The sequence below is a fragment of the Chiloscyllium punctatum genome, chromosome 12 (assembly GCF_047496795.1).
Source record: "Chiloscyllium punctatum isolate Juve2018m chromosome 12, sChiPun1.3, whole genome shotgun sequence".
NCBI classification, from domain to species: Eukaryota; Metazoa; Chordata; class Chondrichthyes; order Orectolobiformes; family Hemiscylliidae; genus Chiloscyllium; species Chiloscyllium punctatum.
The window spans coordinates 65,509,428-65,525,604 of record NC_092750.1 but is presented as its reverse complement, the minus strand read 5'-3'; the positions used below and the strand labels follow the sequence as shown (position 1 = coordinate 65,525,604).

Sequence of the window (16,177 nt, the reverse complement as noted above, 5' to 3'; positions counted from 1 at the left end):
GGAGGCCAACCAGGAAATCTCAGTCAGCATCTATTAACTGGTCTTCAGGGACCCTTAAAAAGGCTTGTTGGTTGCTTCCCTCCACAAAGGAAGCATGGGGGACGAGTGGCTTCAGAGATAGTCAGGATCCCTACCAGGAGGCTCAGCCTCAATGAGAGGGGAGGAACATCAGTCCCATGAGTCTTTTGTTGATCATGAGCAGCTGACACACTCAATCCTGTGTCCCTGCTCTTCATGTTAAATCTAGGAGAAAGATAATAAGTGAAAGAAAGACAAATTTAGCAATAAGAGAGTGCATGTTCCCCTTGAGTTGGTCGGAATGGCTGGTGTCATCAAGGGCACTATTACACCGAGACCTTTGAAAACTGCAGGAATGCAGAGATTCATGTCATTGGGAATCGCTGCCCCTTCCAAGTCCATAGCTTTTGCATGATGCAAGCAGCAATTTTTGTTCTTGGTGGGCTGGTCAGAAAGGTGCTGCGTAAGGATGAGAATGGGCACAAGGAGGTCCCTGTGGCATTTTTGGTTCAGTGAGAATGTGAACCTGCTAGAAGAGTTATGGTGTGATGCCCACAAGGTTTGTAGTAAAGTTGATGAAACAAAACATGTTATGGAGATGCTTTTGGATAAAAGGGTCACCAGATCTTCCAAAAAAATCCTCCAAGCACAAGTGTATGTGGAACAGAGTATGTTTAATAATGAATAGAAATCTCATGACAATATCATCTCAGAACACAATGGCATTTTATAATTTTGTCTTTCACCTCAGTAACTTCTTCCTCTATCCCTTATATATACAAATTACCTTATCCAAGATAGGAAGAGCCACAACTCCTCCCAAATATCTCAGACTCTTATGATTGTTGCACTCTATCCCATCCCTAATATGCGCTTTAGATTCTCGAAATTGAATACTCACAGGGCCCATGGAAAATTCTTTACTGTTTAGACTACAGGAACAAGGGAGATAGAAGTAGGCCTTTCTGCCTCTTTAATCTGCTCTGTCATTCTAGATCATGCTGATCAGCTATCTCAATGCTATTTCCCTGCACTATCGCCATACCCTTTAATGTAATTAGTAGCTAGAAATGTAGGAAGTTCTGTCTTGGATGTCCCCAATGATCGAGTTTCCACAGCTGTCTGGGGTACAGAATCCCAAAGATTCACCATTCACAAGAACGAAGCAATTCCTCCTCATCTCAGTTCCAAGTGGCTTGCCTCTTGATAATCTGACCATGCCACCAATTACAACCGCTGATTGCAGGAGAAAGTTTGAGAAAATCCTTAGGTTAATCTCTAACATCCCATCGTAGATGACACCTCAAAGACCCAATTGATAATCCTGTCCAGCACTGAAGATGAATATGAAGAAATCCAGAGAGTGATAATTTGGCCCAGCGCTTTTCGGAATTGTGAGTCATTTTGGGATCTACAATCTTTTTGAGTGGAACATACTTTCCATCTTTATTCCTTTGACTGACTATCAATGTTACCGATGTATCTGAATTAGGCCATAACATTCCTTAACCCTACTGTACCATTTCATTAAATTATAGCCAATCTGAATAGTGACCTTCAACAAATAAGATCACCAGTGTTACAGAAATAAAGCTACAAGGATAAACTGAACAACCTTCCATTTTTCAGGCAGAGGATAATGAAACTTAATCACTCACGTTCCCTCCATGCATTGCCTTATCAATAGCCTCTAATCCGAAGGGACCAAATGTTTGGAGATGCCTGACTTCAAGGTCATTCAATGAAAATATTGCATCATCCCATATATCCAGCTATCTGGAAAATAATTCAACAAGTATCGATGAGCTGAAGTTACAGCTCATGGATCAGGGAAAATGTCCAAAAGGGTACATTGTTTCCCTCCCCACCAACTCCCGCACTTCTTATGAACCAGTAACATGACATGAGTAAATGCCCAGAAAAAAAATGCCTCAACACCAACAAAATAATGAATGAATCAAAATAAATACAGAATAAGCATTCTAGTACACAACAGAAACACAAACTGACAACAAGTATGTAGTGGCACCCTGGAAACAAAAGCCTACTTGTACAGACCAATGGCTGTTTCAAATTGCTGGTGTGGAGCTGGTGAGAAGGCACAAAGATGCAGAGGGGGACCTGCTTAAATCATTGTCACAACCTTAGTCAGGCTAGTGCTGGCCATCACAGGACATCAAAAAGGTGCTGGTTTGTTTCCTGGTCACACCACCGTCCACCTGCCTCCCCAACAACTGAGGGTGTTAACCCAAGCATCCATTCCCCTGAGAAGGGTTCTTGTGGCCCAATGGTAATGTCCCACTAGAAGGCCTGGGATCATGTCCTACCCGCTTCAGAGGTGTGCCACAGTATTCCTGAACAGGCTGTTTAAAGTTATCTACTCCACTCTCCCGGCTAGGCCTTCTCCAACCCATCCTGTTTTGTCAGCAGGGTAGCTGTGTAAATGCCCAATGGACACCAGGCGTCAATGAATACCAGTCAGGAAAAGGAACCATTGTACCACTGCATTCCTCTTGTTATTTAACCTCCGCTAGCTGCCTTTTCCTGGTGGAGCATAACCCACAGGACCCAGCCACTATAAGGACAAGCTTTTGTCAGTGCATCAAAATCCACTGGAGAGGAATTCGAACTTATCGCTCATAATTAGCACAGCATTTTACATCATGGATAAAGGCCTGGGAAACATAGAGAAAGGCCTCGGCAGTCTGGCCCTCACATACACACAAAGAAAGAGTTGCCCAGGACTTGCTTTACTGCTCATGCTGCTGATGAAGTGAAAGGCTCTTCTGACTGCTCGAGCTCTTGAGGCTAATGGCGAGGGTGGAGGAGTTGCTTTTCTTGCTGCAGGTCAGCTCGTTGACGGGCTGCTCGGGTTTGCTGAGCTTCGGGGAGCAGCAGCAGAGCAGTCGCTGGACCAGGTCGTGGAATAGCCGGCCAGTGAAGAACATGTAGATCCAAGGGTTACAGCAGCTGTTGAGACTTGCCAGCAGCATGGCGATGACAAACAGCCAATCTGTGGTGAGATTAGAAATAGGAAAAAAGGGCCGTTAACACTGACCATCACCCTGTTTGTACAGAATCAGAAGAACGCAAGGAACAGGAGTTAGCCAGGTGACAACTCAAACCTGCCTTCATGGCTGTTGTGATCATGGCCTTAACTTCACTTACCATGGTTTCCCACCCTACCTCTTGGCTCCCTTGGAGGTCAAAATCTTGAATATACTAAGCCAGTCCCTTGGAGGTCAAAATCTTGAATATACTAAGCCAGCCTTCACTGCTCCCTGGGTAGCAAATTCCAGAGATTAATGACTTCTGAGAGAAGAAGTTCCTCCTCACTATAATCATAAATGTGAGAAATCATTTTGAAACCATGTGTCTCCACTCCAAATTCCTCCACAAGAGGTGACACCCTTTGGCATTACCTCTGTCAAGCCCCTTCAATACAATCACCTCTCATTCTTCTAATCTCCAATGAGTATAGGCCTAACCAGCATAACCTTTGCTCAGACGGCAAACCCTTCATCTGCAGGAATCAGCCTTTTGAATCTCCTCTGAAATGTCTCCAGTTCAAGCTTATCCCTCATTATTTTCATCTTAAACACGATGTTTTAGTCCAAAAAGCCAGCTGGTGAAGGATAAAAGTGAAGCAAATCTTCACACACTTCTACATTTATTTCACAAGTATTACATTACAAACACACACCTTGAAATCCAACAATGACAGTTTTAGCTTGTGTCTTGGGATCAGGATTTCCTTAAGGTTAACATGTGGGCTCAGTTGGTGGTGGGGAAGGCAAATGCAAGATTATCATTCATTTTAAAAGGCCAGAGTACAAGAGATGTATGCTGAGCCCATACAAGGCACTAGACACCAGACTACACTTGGAATATTGTGAGCAGTTCTGGAACCTCTATGTAAAGAAAGATATGTTGGCATTGGAGGGGTCCAGAAGATATTTATAAGAGTGATCCCAGGGATGGTGTGCTTGTCATATGAGGAGCAGCTGAGAACTCTGGTTCTGTATTTGATGGAGTTTAGAAAGATAAGGGGGAATCTGATTGAAAGTTACAGAATACTGAAACGAGTGATATTGATAGAATGTGGAGAAGATCACTCCACTAGTAGGAGAGACTAGGACCCGAGGGTACAGACTCAGAGTGAAGGGGTGACCCTTTAGAACTGAGATGAAGGAGGAATTTCTTTAGCCAGAGGGTGGTGAATCTGTGAAACTCATTGCCTGGAGGGCTGTTGAGGCCAATTCATTGAGTATACTTAAAATAGAGATAGCTAGGTTCGTGATTAGTAGGGGGATCAAGGGTTATGGGGATAAGGTAGAAGAATGGGGTTGAGAAATATATCAGCCAGGATTGAGTAGTGGAGCAGACTCAATGGGCTGAATGGCTTAATTATGCTCCTAAACCAATGGTTTTATACTCTGCGTTATCTCATTCTTATTAACAGAGAGAAGGGTCAAGAGAGTTCTTAGTTAATGACTCTGACCTGTATACAATTAAATACAAAAAACAGATTCCCATCTCCTTCTTCGAGCAAAACTTAAAAGTTAATATGCACAACCAAAATTTCAAAACAGCTTAAAGTCAAAAACATTCATATTATGCAAACTGTTACTTTGTGACAGGTCCTCCAGGATTCTTGTACATGAATTTATTTTTGTAAAGCTTTCAAAAAATGTGATGACTTGCATCCACTTACTGTAATTTTAGAGATTTTCCTCCTTCCCAGCACTGGTTTTAATCTAACAATGCAATTTCCCAATATTCCCTCACTGAGACCTTTCAAAAAGTGTACATTTATTCATAATGAATGAATGTCTACACATCAATCAATGAGTAAACTGTTTTCAGTTATGATAATTGTGCAATATCTCACTCAAAGTATTTGACAAATAGAATCCAATTTCATTGCTCTACCCAGACGGAACCAGTGTTTCAACAGTTGATGTACTTTTAACAAACCTTCTTATTTTCTTAGCTTCTTGAAGTAAGGACTTTATTTCCCATTTCCAGCCCCATTGACTGGAGTAATCTTCAAGATCAGCATGTGAACTATTGTTAAACTGTCTAGTTTTCTTCTCTTTAAGATACCTAACCACATATTTATCCAGATTTAACTATGTTAATGTTTAATTTGCTCTTAATACATTCCTGACCTTAAGGCATTTTAAGGCAGTACTTAACTACAATGCATCAAAACTAACAAGCAGCCAGCTCAACTGACCAATCAAGTTTCATGATTTCGCTTTCACTTATTTATATATAAAACACCATCTTTCCGCGAAAATCGGGAGGATTTGGATTGTTGATTAAACATTATTCCAGACTGACTCTGTTTCATTTCTAAAAGCAATACATCTACACCTCCCGCAAGCCAAACACCCACATTTAAATTTTGTCTGAATCTTACCCATTATACATTTATCAAGTTCCTCTTGAAAGTGCCTTTGCAGGTAGACAGGGTGATAAAGAAGGCATTTGGCACGGTTGCCTTCACAGATTATAGCACTGTGCATAGGAGTTGGATGTACAAGATGTCGGTTAGGCCACTTTTAGAATATTGTGTACAATTCTGGTCACCATGCTATAGGAAGGATGTTGTTAAACTAGAAAGGGTACAGAAAATATTTACAAGAATGTTGCTAGGACTGGAGGGTTTGAGCTATAGGGAGAGGCTGAATAGAGTGGGGGTTTCTTTTCCTGGAGTGTCAGAGGCTGAGGGGTGACCTTATAGAGGTTTATAAAATCTTGAGGGGCATAGATAAGCTGAATAGCCAAGGTCTTTCTCCAAGGGTAAGGAGCCCAAAATTAGACAGCATAGGCTTTAGGTGAGAGGGGAAAGATTTAAAAGGGGCCTAAGAGGCAACATTTTCACACAGGGGCTGCTGCGTGTATGGAATGAGCTGCCAGAGGAAGTGGTGGAGGTGGGTCCAATAACAACATTTAAAAGACATTTGGACAGGTACATAGATAAGAAAGGTTTAGAGGGATATGGGCCAAATGCTAGAGAATGGGACTAGTTCAGTTTAGGAAGCCCAGTCAGCATGGACAAGGTGGGCCAGAGGGCCTGTTTCCATGCTGTCACACTCTATGAATTATCTGCATGCACAGAAAGGCAGCCTATCATGAAGTATTCCTTCGTGATACTAAAGGGAACTGCGGGATCTGCTAATAGTGGAGCACAACCTATTTTCAGCGAAAAATAAACACCCACACCAAAAATACCAAACCTCAACATAAATTCCAATATCTCTGACAATTTAATTCCCTATGCTTTTTTAATTTGTCAAGATCATTGTTTTATAGCCACCAAGACTTGACAATCATGGTCACTTCTGCTTCTAGTTCTGTTTGAGATTGTTTTGTGCCCTTTATTCCATTGTGTAATCTATTCAAGGTACAGCTCCAACTTATGTCTGGGAAGCTACTGCTGTTAAATTGTCCTAATTTACTACCTCGGGTGTTACTCCAGTATTTGGTCCCTTTCCAGCACTGGACTCACCATGAGTATTTGCACAATGCAAATTTTGAAGTAATGCCTTTGGAATCTGCTACGATGGGGACTCTGCAAGGTTCATGCAACTCCCAGTCACACAGGAATAAAGACCACCTGGCCCGTGGAAAATCCAGGCAACATATGACAGATTTACTCGGATTCTTTCAGAATGTGGTAAGCAGGTGGATAAAAGGAAGCCCGTAGATACAGTGTATTTGGATTTCCGTATGATATTCAATGCAATTCCACATGAAAGATTACTACACAAGGTAAGGGCTCATGGAGTTAAGGCTGATGTACATGTACACTCTCTCAAAACTGGTGGTGTATAAAACAGAGTTGTCTGAAAAATTGACAGTTGTTGAATGCGCCATGCATCTTTATTTTCTCAATTAAAATAATTGGACAATTTATGTTGTGAATTCGTGGTGCTGGGCTTATTATTGGTTTTGCTACTTACACTTTGCCTAATTCTTGTGTTTTGAGTGATCTATGATTCCACCTGACCTTGATTAGCTTGAACTTCCCATTGTCCAAACCAAAATCCAGCAAAATCCACATCTGGCACAGCTTCAGCCTTGGGCCTGACAATTTTGAGAGGCTGTACATGTTATGTAATAGTGCAAATAGAGGATTATCTTACTGACAAGAAATAGACAGTAGGAAAAAATAGGTCATTTTCAGGTTACGAACTGTAACTCATGCAGCATGAATTAGTGCTGGGATCTCAATTATTTACAAACCATGTAAGTAACTTGGATGAAGGGGCTGAATATATTGCAGGCAATTTTACTGATGATACAAACATAGGTCAGAATGCTGTTTGTGAGGAGGATGCCAAAAAGTTTGCAAAGGGATACGGATAGTGAGCACACAAAAATCCAAAAGATAGTCCAGTTCTGGTCGCCCTACTATAGGAAAGATGTGGATGCTTTAGAGAGGGTTCAGTGGAGGTTTACCAGGATGCTGCCTGGACTGGAGGGCTTATGAAGAGAGGTTGACTGAGCTCGGACATTTTCATTGGAGAAAAGGAGGAGGAGGGGGACCTAACTGAGGTATACAAGATAATGAGAGGATAGCCAGAGACTATTTCCCAGGGCAGAAATGACTAACACAAGGGGTCATAGTTTTAAGCTGATTGGAGGAAAGTATAGAGGGGATGTCAGAGGCGGGTTCTTTACACAGAGGGTTGTGAGAGCATGGAATGCGTTGCCAGCAGCAATTGTGGAAGCGAGGTCATTGGGGACATTTAAGAGACTATTGGACATGCATATGGTCACAGAAATTTGAGGGTGCATACATGAGGATCAGTGGTCAGCACAGCATCGTGGGCTGAAGGGCCTATTCTGTGCTGTACTGTTCTATGTTCTATAGAATTATGTTTTGAGAAGGTTTAAGGTTGTCCATTTTGGCAGGAAGAATAGTGAAGCAGAATATTGTGTAATTGGAAAGGACAGCATTATAGAGGGATCTGTGAGCTCTTGTTCTTGAATCTTAAAAGGTTTGCATCCAGGTACAGTAAGTAATTGGGAAGGCAAATAGAATGTTGGAGGATGCAGTATGAAAGTGAAACATCTTGCTACAACTGTACAAGGCAATGGTAAGATCACACGTGGAATATTATGCACTGACTGGTCTCCCTATTTATGGAAGGGTCCATGTGTATTGGATGTAGTTCAAAGAAGGTTCACTAGCATGGTTCTAAGGGATTATGGTGTCTTATGAGGAAAGGTGGTAAAAGTTGGGAGTTGGGCATCACGGTGGCACAGTTGGTTAGCACTGCTGCTTCACAGCGCCAGAAATCCGGGTTCACTTCCCGCCTCAGGCGACTGACTGTGTAGAGTTTGCACATTCTCCCCGTGTCTGCGTGGGTTTGCTCCGGTTTCCTCCCACAGTCCAAAAATGTGCAGGTCAGGTGAATTGGCCATGCTAAATTGCCCGTAGTGTAGGGGAATGGGTCTGGGTGGGGCGGGTCGGTGTGGACTTTTTGGACCAAAGGGCCTGTTTCCACACTGTAAGTAATCTAATCTAATCTTTCCTTGTTGAAACTTAGAAAGATAAGAGATGATCTTATTGAAATACAAAGTTCTGAGGGGCTTGATAATGTCGACGCTGAGAGGATGTTTCCTCTCATAAGAGAATCCAGAAACAGTAGCACTGCTTTAAGATAAGGGGTCTCCTACTTAGAATGGAGATCGGGAGGAATTTCTTCTATCAGATTAATGTCAGCTTTTGAAATTCTTTTCACCAGACAGCAGTGGAGGGTAGGTCACTGACGATATTCAGGGCTGAGTTAGACAGATGTTACACAGACGCTTGATTGACAGGGGAGTCAAGGTCAATGTGGTTAATGGTGTTAAGGGTTCAATCACATTAGCTATGATCTTACTGAATGGAGGAGCAGGCTTGGTAGGTCCAATAGCATCCTACTGTTCCTATTTGTAATGATCTTATTAAGAGATTATTTCTCCTACCTATAGAGTCTAGAACTAGTTGGCAGGATCAGGGTCAATCACTTAAGACTGGGATGAGAAGTAACTTTTATATACAGAAGGTGGTGAATTCCCTTTGGATTTCCTAGTGCCAGTGAGCTGCTGAATTCTCCATCATTGCATATTTGTCAAGACAAAGATGAGTACATATATCCATTTCAGGACAATAAAGAGATATGTAAATCAACTGAGGAAATAAAAATGAGGTCAAAGGTCATCTATGAATTGTTTAAACATTAAAGAAGACACAAGGGGGTATACGGCCTACTCCTGGCCCTATTTGTGATTTTCAAACTGACAGGTTGTGACTAGTGGTGTCCCACAGGGACCTGGCTGGGGATTCAGCTGTTCACTGTATTTATAAACTACTTGGACACAGGAATGGAGCTGCATATCTAAGTTTGCTGACGACACCAAGTTGAACACCACTGTAAATAGTGGAGCAGAACCCTGCAAAGGGAAACTGATTTATTAGGTGAATGGCCAAAACAGTAACCCAATGGGTATCTGCAATAGAAAGGGCAGAAGTTGTGCAAAGCTACACTTGACCCCACTGACAGAACTATGTTTAGGTCAACACACTGCACTTCGAGATCAATATATTGACCTTGTAACTGGATGCAAAGCCGATTAATCAAAATTATATAAAATGGGGTTAAAAGAATTGACATTTAAGGGCAGGATGTATAGATGATGCTTGAGATCTCTTGAATATGAAAGGTTAGAGGAGATCTTGTGGTGCAGTGAGTAGTATCCCTGTTTTGAAGTTAGAAGGTGTAGGTTCAAGCCCCATTCCAGGACTTGATGACCAAAGAAGATGGGACTAGTCAACCAAGTGATGGAGCCTCTAACATCCCTGTCCATAGCTGCAGACTATGTCCTGCATGTTCCACAGAAACTCAGACTCCTCGGTAGTTGGCTGGATTGGATGATCCATGTAGATCATATTGGTTCCAAAAGCACAGGGTTCGATCCCTGTTCTAACTGTAGTGGATTTGGGATCTGCCTCCCTTCCGTTCCCAGGTGGGGAATGTGGCACTATGAGTCTGCCCTGCTCTTCACAGAGAACTGAAATAGAAGATGTCGGATTAAGGAGTGGCCAAATTGAGGCATTTAAGAAGACAGATGAATTTAATAAAATGGACGAAAGCTACTTCCTCTGGTGAGATAGTCTGGAATAAGATGATACAACAGAGTGGTGTCAGGAAGCACTGTGAATGATAGAAATCCAAAACACCCAAAATGTTTCTGAGACTGGCGAATCAGCTGAAAATGTTATTATATTTTTGTTAGACAAGAACATAATGGAACTGAGGCAGGTAGATGGAGTTGTGTCAGAGATCAGCCACAATCTAATTGAATTGAGGAACAGATTGAAGGGGTGAATGGCCTACCTCTGTTCTGAATTCTGATGGGTGGAATCCTATTGAGGTGTCTGGGGTACCGCCTGCCAGCTGGAGAGACAGTGAGAAACCTTCATTACCTCTTCACATGAAGGCCCGATGAACCAACTGGGGGAGGTATAGGCCTCAGCTAGAGGGGAAGCTGTGAGAGTATCAGGATCATTCCTGATGAAGGGCTTTTGCCCGAAACATCGACTCTCCTCCTCCTCGGATGCTGTCTGACCTGCTGTGCTTTTCCAGCGCCACGCTCTTGCCTCTAATCTCCAGCATCTGCGGTCCTCACTTTCACCTCGGGATCAATGAGACAGCCACTGGCACAAACAGGTAACACTGGGGCAGGTGGGGGGGTGGGTTGGGGTAGGGTGGTGGGGGGGGGGTATTCTAAGCAACCTTCCCCCTTCCTGCCAAACATCCATTCCCTCAATCAGGTATGAAGTGCCTTTGATTGCAATAGGCCCAGCAGCAGTGGTAGTGAGTAGTCTAAATCTGTACGAGGGCACAAAGTTGACTATGAGCTTCCTGCCAAGAATCTAACTCTGTGATGGCTCGAAGACAGAAGGCTTTGGGTGGGCTGTCACCCTGCTTAATTACGTGGCCCTCCTGTCTGTAAACCTAACTTCAGATCACATGGAATACAGAGAGCACTAGCCTTTTGGATCCATAACTGGCTTGAAGGGAACAGATGGTAATGGTGGAGGGTTGCTTTTCACTCTGGAGGCCTGGGTGTGCACAAGGATAGATGCTGGGTCCACTGCTTTTGTCATTATTATCTGGATGTGAATATAGGAGGTATTAGTTAGTAAATTTACAGATGACATCAATATTGGTGGTGGTCGTGGACAGCCAAGAAGGTTACCTCAGGGTACAGATCAGATGAGCTCAGGAGTGGTAAATGGAATTGGATTTGGGTAAATCTGAGGTGCTGCATTTTGGTAGGGTAAATTAGAGCAGGACTTACAGTAAGGTCCTGGGCAGAGTTGCTGAACTAAGAGACCTTGGAATGGAGGTTCATAGCTCCTTGAAAGTGGAGTCGCAGGTAGATAGGATAGTGAAGAAGGTGTTGTGGTTCTGTTCGCCGAGCTGGGAATTTGTCTTGCGAACGTTTCGTCCCCTGTCTAGGTGACATCCTCAGTGCTTGGGAGCCTCCTGTGAAGCGCTTCTGTGCTGTTTCCTCCGGCATTTATAGTGGCCTGTCTCTGCCGCTTCCGGTTGTCAGTTCCAGCTGTCCGCTGTAGTGGCCAGTATATTGGGTCCAGGTCGATGTGTTTGTTGATAGAATCTGTGGATGAGTGCCATGCCTCTAGGAATTCCCTGGCTGTTCTCCGTTTGGCTTGCCCTATAATGGTAGTGTTGTCCCAGGCTCCCAAGCACTGAGGATGTCACCTAGACAGGGGACGAAACGTTTGCAAGACAAATTCCCAGCTCGGCGAACAGAACCACAACAACGAGCACCCGAGCTACAAATCTTCTCCCAAACTTTGAAGTGAAGAAGGTGTTCAGTATGCTTTCCTATATGGTCAGAGTATTGAATATTGGAGCTGGGGGGTCATATTGCAGCTGTCCAGGACATTGGTCAGGCCACTTTTGGAATACTGTGTTCAATTTTGGTCCCCCAGCTTTAGGAAAGACATTGTAAAACTTGAAAGGGTTCAGAAAAAATTTACAAGCATGTTGCCAGGGTTGGAGGGTTTGAGCTGTAGGGAGGAGCTGAATAACATTCTTCCAGGAGCGTCGGAGGCTGAGGGGTGACCTAATAGAGGTTGACAAAATCATGAGAGGCATGGATAGGGTGAATAGCCAAAGTCTTTTCCCTGGGGTCGGGGGAGTCCAAAACTAGAGGACATAGGTTTAAGGTGAGAGGGGAAAGATTTAAAAGAGACCTAAGGGGCAACCTTTTCACACAGAGGGTGGTGTGTGTATGGAATGAGCTGCCAGAGGAGATGGTAGAGGCTGGTACAGTTGCAACATTTCAAAGGTATCTCGGGTATATGAATAGGAAGGGTTTGGAGAGATATGGGCCAAGTGCTAACAAATGGGACTAGATTAATTTAGGATACCTGGTCGGCATTAGACCAAAGGGTCTGTTTTCATGCAGTACCTCTCTGTGAATGTGACGCTATCAGAAACAAAACATTCTGCTCTGTGCTTCTACAGAGCCATGTGAAGAAACCCATTCTTATTCTAAAGTGGCCATCAAGCTCCCTCTGGTGGTCACCAAATGTCAAAACTATGACTAAAATGTCAGTTGAGTTTAAGGTGCTAATTTCACTCCCACCCGTGATCTCCATTAAGTTTGGCAAAGTGTGAAAAAGAACTGCCACCTGGTAACGGGGTATTAAACTTCCTCCACTTTATCACTCACATTCTCCTGTTCACCTTGAGCAGATCCAATTAGGAATTCAGCATGACTGAAAACAAAACAATGCTGGAAATCGCAATGGGTCAGGTAGTATCCATCGACAACATGACTCCGCAGAAGAAGAAGAAATCAGCATTTAGTTTTGAGGATTGCACCTCGGGGAGAATATAGTGAACAGCCATTGTAATGCCACTCAAAATTATGCAATTTTACCGATTTCATGGGTATCTCATGGCTTCCAAAAGGGGTAAGTTTCAATTTAAATTTCCTGTCTGTGAGTGAAAATTGGAGAAATAGGAGTTTTCTTATGAAGATGGCCAAGCAATAACGTGGTTTCATTTTTTGGACTCCAACACCTGTGTTTTAACATACTTTCCCCCTTGCAGGTCTTACCTAGCATATTCAGGAGAATGATAGCAGGGCTACAGATTAGGGGCTATAAGGTTTTCAGGCACCTTCCTATTCTCTATCCACAGTTCCTGGGTCACCCTCTCTCCCCTGTTCCTGGATCACCCTCAATCCCCAGTTCCTGGGTCACCCTCTCTCCCCTGTTCCTGGATCACCCTCTCTCCCCTGTTCCTGGGTCACCCTCTCTCCCCTGTTCCTGGGTCACCCTCTCTCCCCAGTTCCTCTGTCACCCTCTATCCCCAGATCCTGAGTCACCCTCTATCCCCAGATCCTGAGTCACCCTCTATCCCCAGATCCTGAGTCACCCTCTATCCCCTGTTCCTGGGTCACCCTTAATCCCCTGTTCCTGGGTCACCCTCTATCCTCAGATCCTGGGTCACCCTCTCTCCCCTGTTCCTGGGTCACCCTCTCTCCCCTGTTCCTCTGTCACCCTCTATCCCCAGATCCTGAGTCACCCTCTATCCCCAGATCCTGAGTCACCCTCTATCCCCAGATCCTGAGTCACCCTCTATCCCCAGATCCTGAGTCACCCTCTATCCCCTGTTCCTGGGTCACCGTTAATCCCCTGTTCCTGGATCACCCTCTATCCTCAGATCCTGGGTCACCCTCTATCCCCAGTTCCTGGGTCACCCTCTAACCCCAGATCCTGGGTTACCCTCAATTCCCAGTTCCTGGGTCACCCTCAATCCCCAGATCCTGGGTCATCCTCTATCCCCTGTTCCTGTGTCACCCTCTATCCCTAGATCCTGGGTCACCCTCTATCCCTAGATCCTGGGTCACCCTCTATCCCCAGATCCTGGTTCACCCTCTATCCCCACTTCCTGGGTCACCCTCTATCCCTAGATCCTGGGTCACCCTCTATCCCCAGTTCCTGGGTCACCCTCTATCCCCAGTTCCTGGGTCACCCTCTATCCCCGGTTCCTGGGTCACCCTCTATCCCTAGATCCTGGGTCACCCTCTATCCCTAGATCCTGGGTCACCCTCTATCCCCGGTTCCTGTGTCATCCTCTATCCCTAGATCCTGGGTCATCCTCTATTCCCAGTTCCTGGGTCACCCTCTCTCCCCAGATCCTGGGTCACCCTCTATCCCCTGTTCCTGGGTCACTCTACACCCTGTTCCTGGGTCACCCTCTATCCCCTGTTCCTGGGTCACCCTCTATCCCCTGTTCCTGAGTCACTCTATCCCCTGTTTCTGAGTTACTCTGTAATGTTCCTGGGTTCATTTTTTTTTGGTTAATGTTTCTGAATAGTGAGAAACAATGGTGAGAGTGACAAAGCATGTCAAAATGTAACTTTTACATCTCATATGACAATTCCTCAGTATCACCAGACAGTCACATGCCATGTGGTGGTTTAGCTTACCATGTGACTTTCACACCTCACCTGATTTTTCCTATCATCATCTGCTTGTTGACAATGGACAACAGACAATAGGTGCAGGAGTAGGCCATTCTGCCCTTCGAGCCAGCACCACCATTCAGTATGATCATGGCGGATCATCCTCAATCAATGTTCTTTCCAATTTACCTTAAAAACAGTTTTCTTGAAAACGGTGCACCATTAAATGAATTTATTTGAGGTACCAGTCCTACATTCACGCTCTTCAGTGGACAGAGAAGTTTACAAAATAAAAATGTAGAGTTAATTGCAATTTTGTTACTAGAAATAACGCCAGTTATGAGGTTCTGTGTTAGTGGCTATCACACAGTCTGATTTATGAGTTGCACTGGGTGAAATCCAATTTTGAGTCTGAAACGTGCGAGAGAAGTCTGTTAGTTGATGGCATGTAATTGGAACCCTGGGGTGAAACAGATTGGAACTCACATTCCACTTAATACAGAGTTTGTGCGAGAGACACAAAGTCGAGTCTCTGCTGACCACTGTGTACATGTGAGAGCTGCCTGCAGAGGGCAGCAGAGCACAGGAGGTTGCAAAGCGGTCCTGGGTTCTGACTGGCATTGGAATCAAACCCAGCAAGTCAGTCTGGTTGAGATCCTTAGAGATGCCAGTTTGACTCAGTTAGGAGGAGGAAGCTGGACGGATTATGAATTGCAGCCTCACCCCAGACACCTGTGCATATAATCCAAGATGACATTTCAGTACTGAACTCAGAATTTGGAAATTCCCACTTGCCTGCGCTTCACCCCTATCCCTTCAAGCACTTCCTGTTCATGTACTTATGCAAATGTCCTTTAAATGTTGTAACTGTTCCTGTATTCACCACTTCCTCTAGAGGCCCTTTCCACTCACGAATCACTCCCTACGTAAAAATTATGCTCTTTGCGTCTTTTTTAAATCTTCTCCTCTCACTTTAAAAATGATGCCGCTGAGTCTCGAACTCTCCCACCCGAGGGAAAAGATACCTGCCATTATCCATGACCCTCATGATTTTATAAGGTCAACCCTCAACCTCCTACACTCCAGTGGAAACAAGTCCCAGCCTCTCCCTACAACTCAAACCTTTCATTCCTGGCAACATCTTGGAAGATCTTTTCTGAATGGAAACATACAAGGTTAATCTTGCATTTTTTTTGGTGAAGTATCGATTTCATATCTCTTTGAGTCTAAATGAGTTTTCTCCCCGTATTTTACCAAACTCACCCTATTAACCACTACCTCACCCCTTTTCTTCACATTCTATTCCCTTCTTACCACAAGCCCTTCCTGAACAACTCACCAATCACTGGCATCCATTTCACTCACGCAAGACTGCTGTCCACCAGACGAGTGGCCTGGTGTTACCTCTCACCAACAACATAATGGCACTGCAGCCACAAACCTCACAACACATGGCTGGCTTTCCCTTGCACATAACAACCTCATTTGCTCACCTCAGTTGCCATTTAATCACCAGGGTCACACAGTTTACACATCCTCAGTTATGTCCCACCTACATATCCTCTCCAAGTCCTGGCTACTCTGTCCCCAGTCCTCCCAGGGCACCCACAGCCTGTCATTGTGTGGATGAAGCATGGCGAAGGGTCTG

At 44.3% G+C, this 16,177-nt stretch overlaps 1 protein-coding gene across 1 annotated transcript in view; it reads right to left on the bottom strand.

Moving 5' to 3' along the window:
- Positions 1 to 675: 675 nt before the first annotated feature.
- The window catches only part of oxtra (oxytocin receptor a), a 43,057-nt gene continuing 27,555 nt past the window's right edge, over positions 676 to 16,177 (bottom strand). The window contains exon 3 of the mRNA XM_072582677.1: positions 676 to 3,031. Coding sequence (XP_072438778.1) covers positions 2,769 to 3,031 — 263 coding nt within the window. The 3' untranslated portion in view covers positions 676 to 2,768. The remainder of the gene's footprint in view (positions 3,032 to 16,177) is intronic.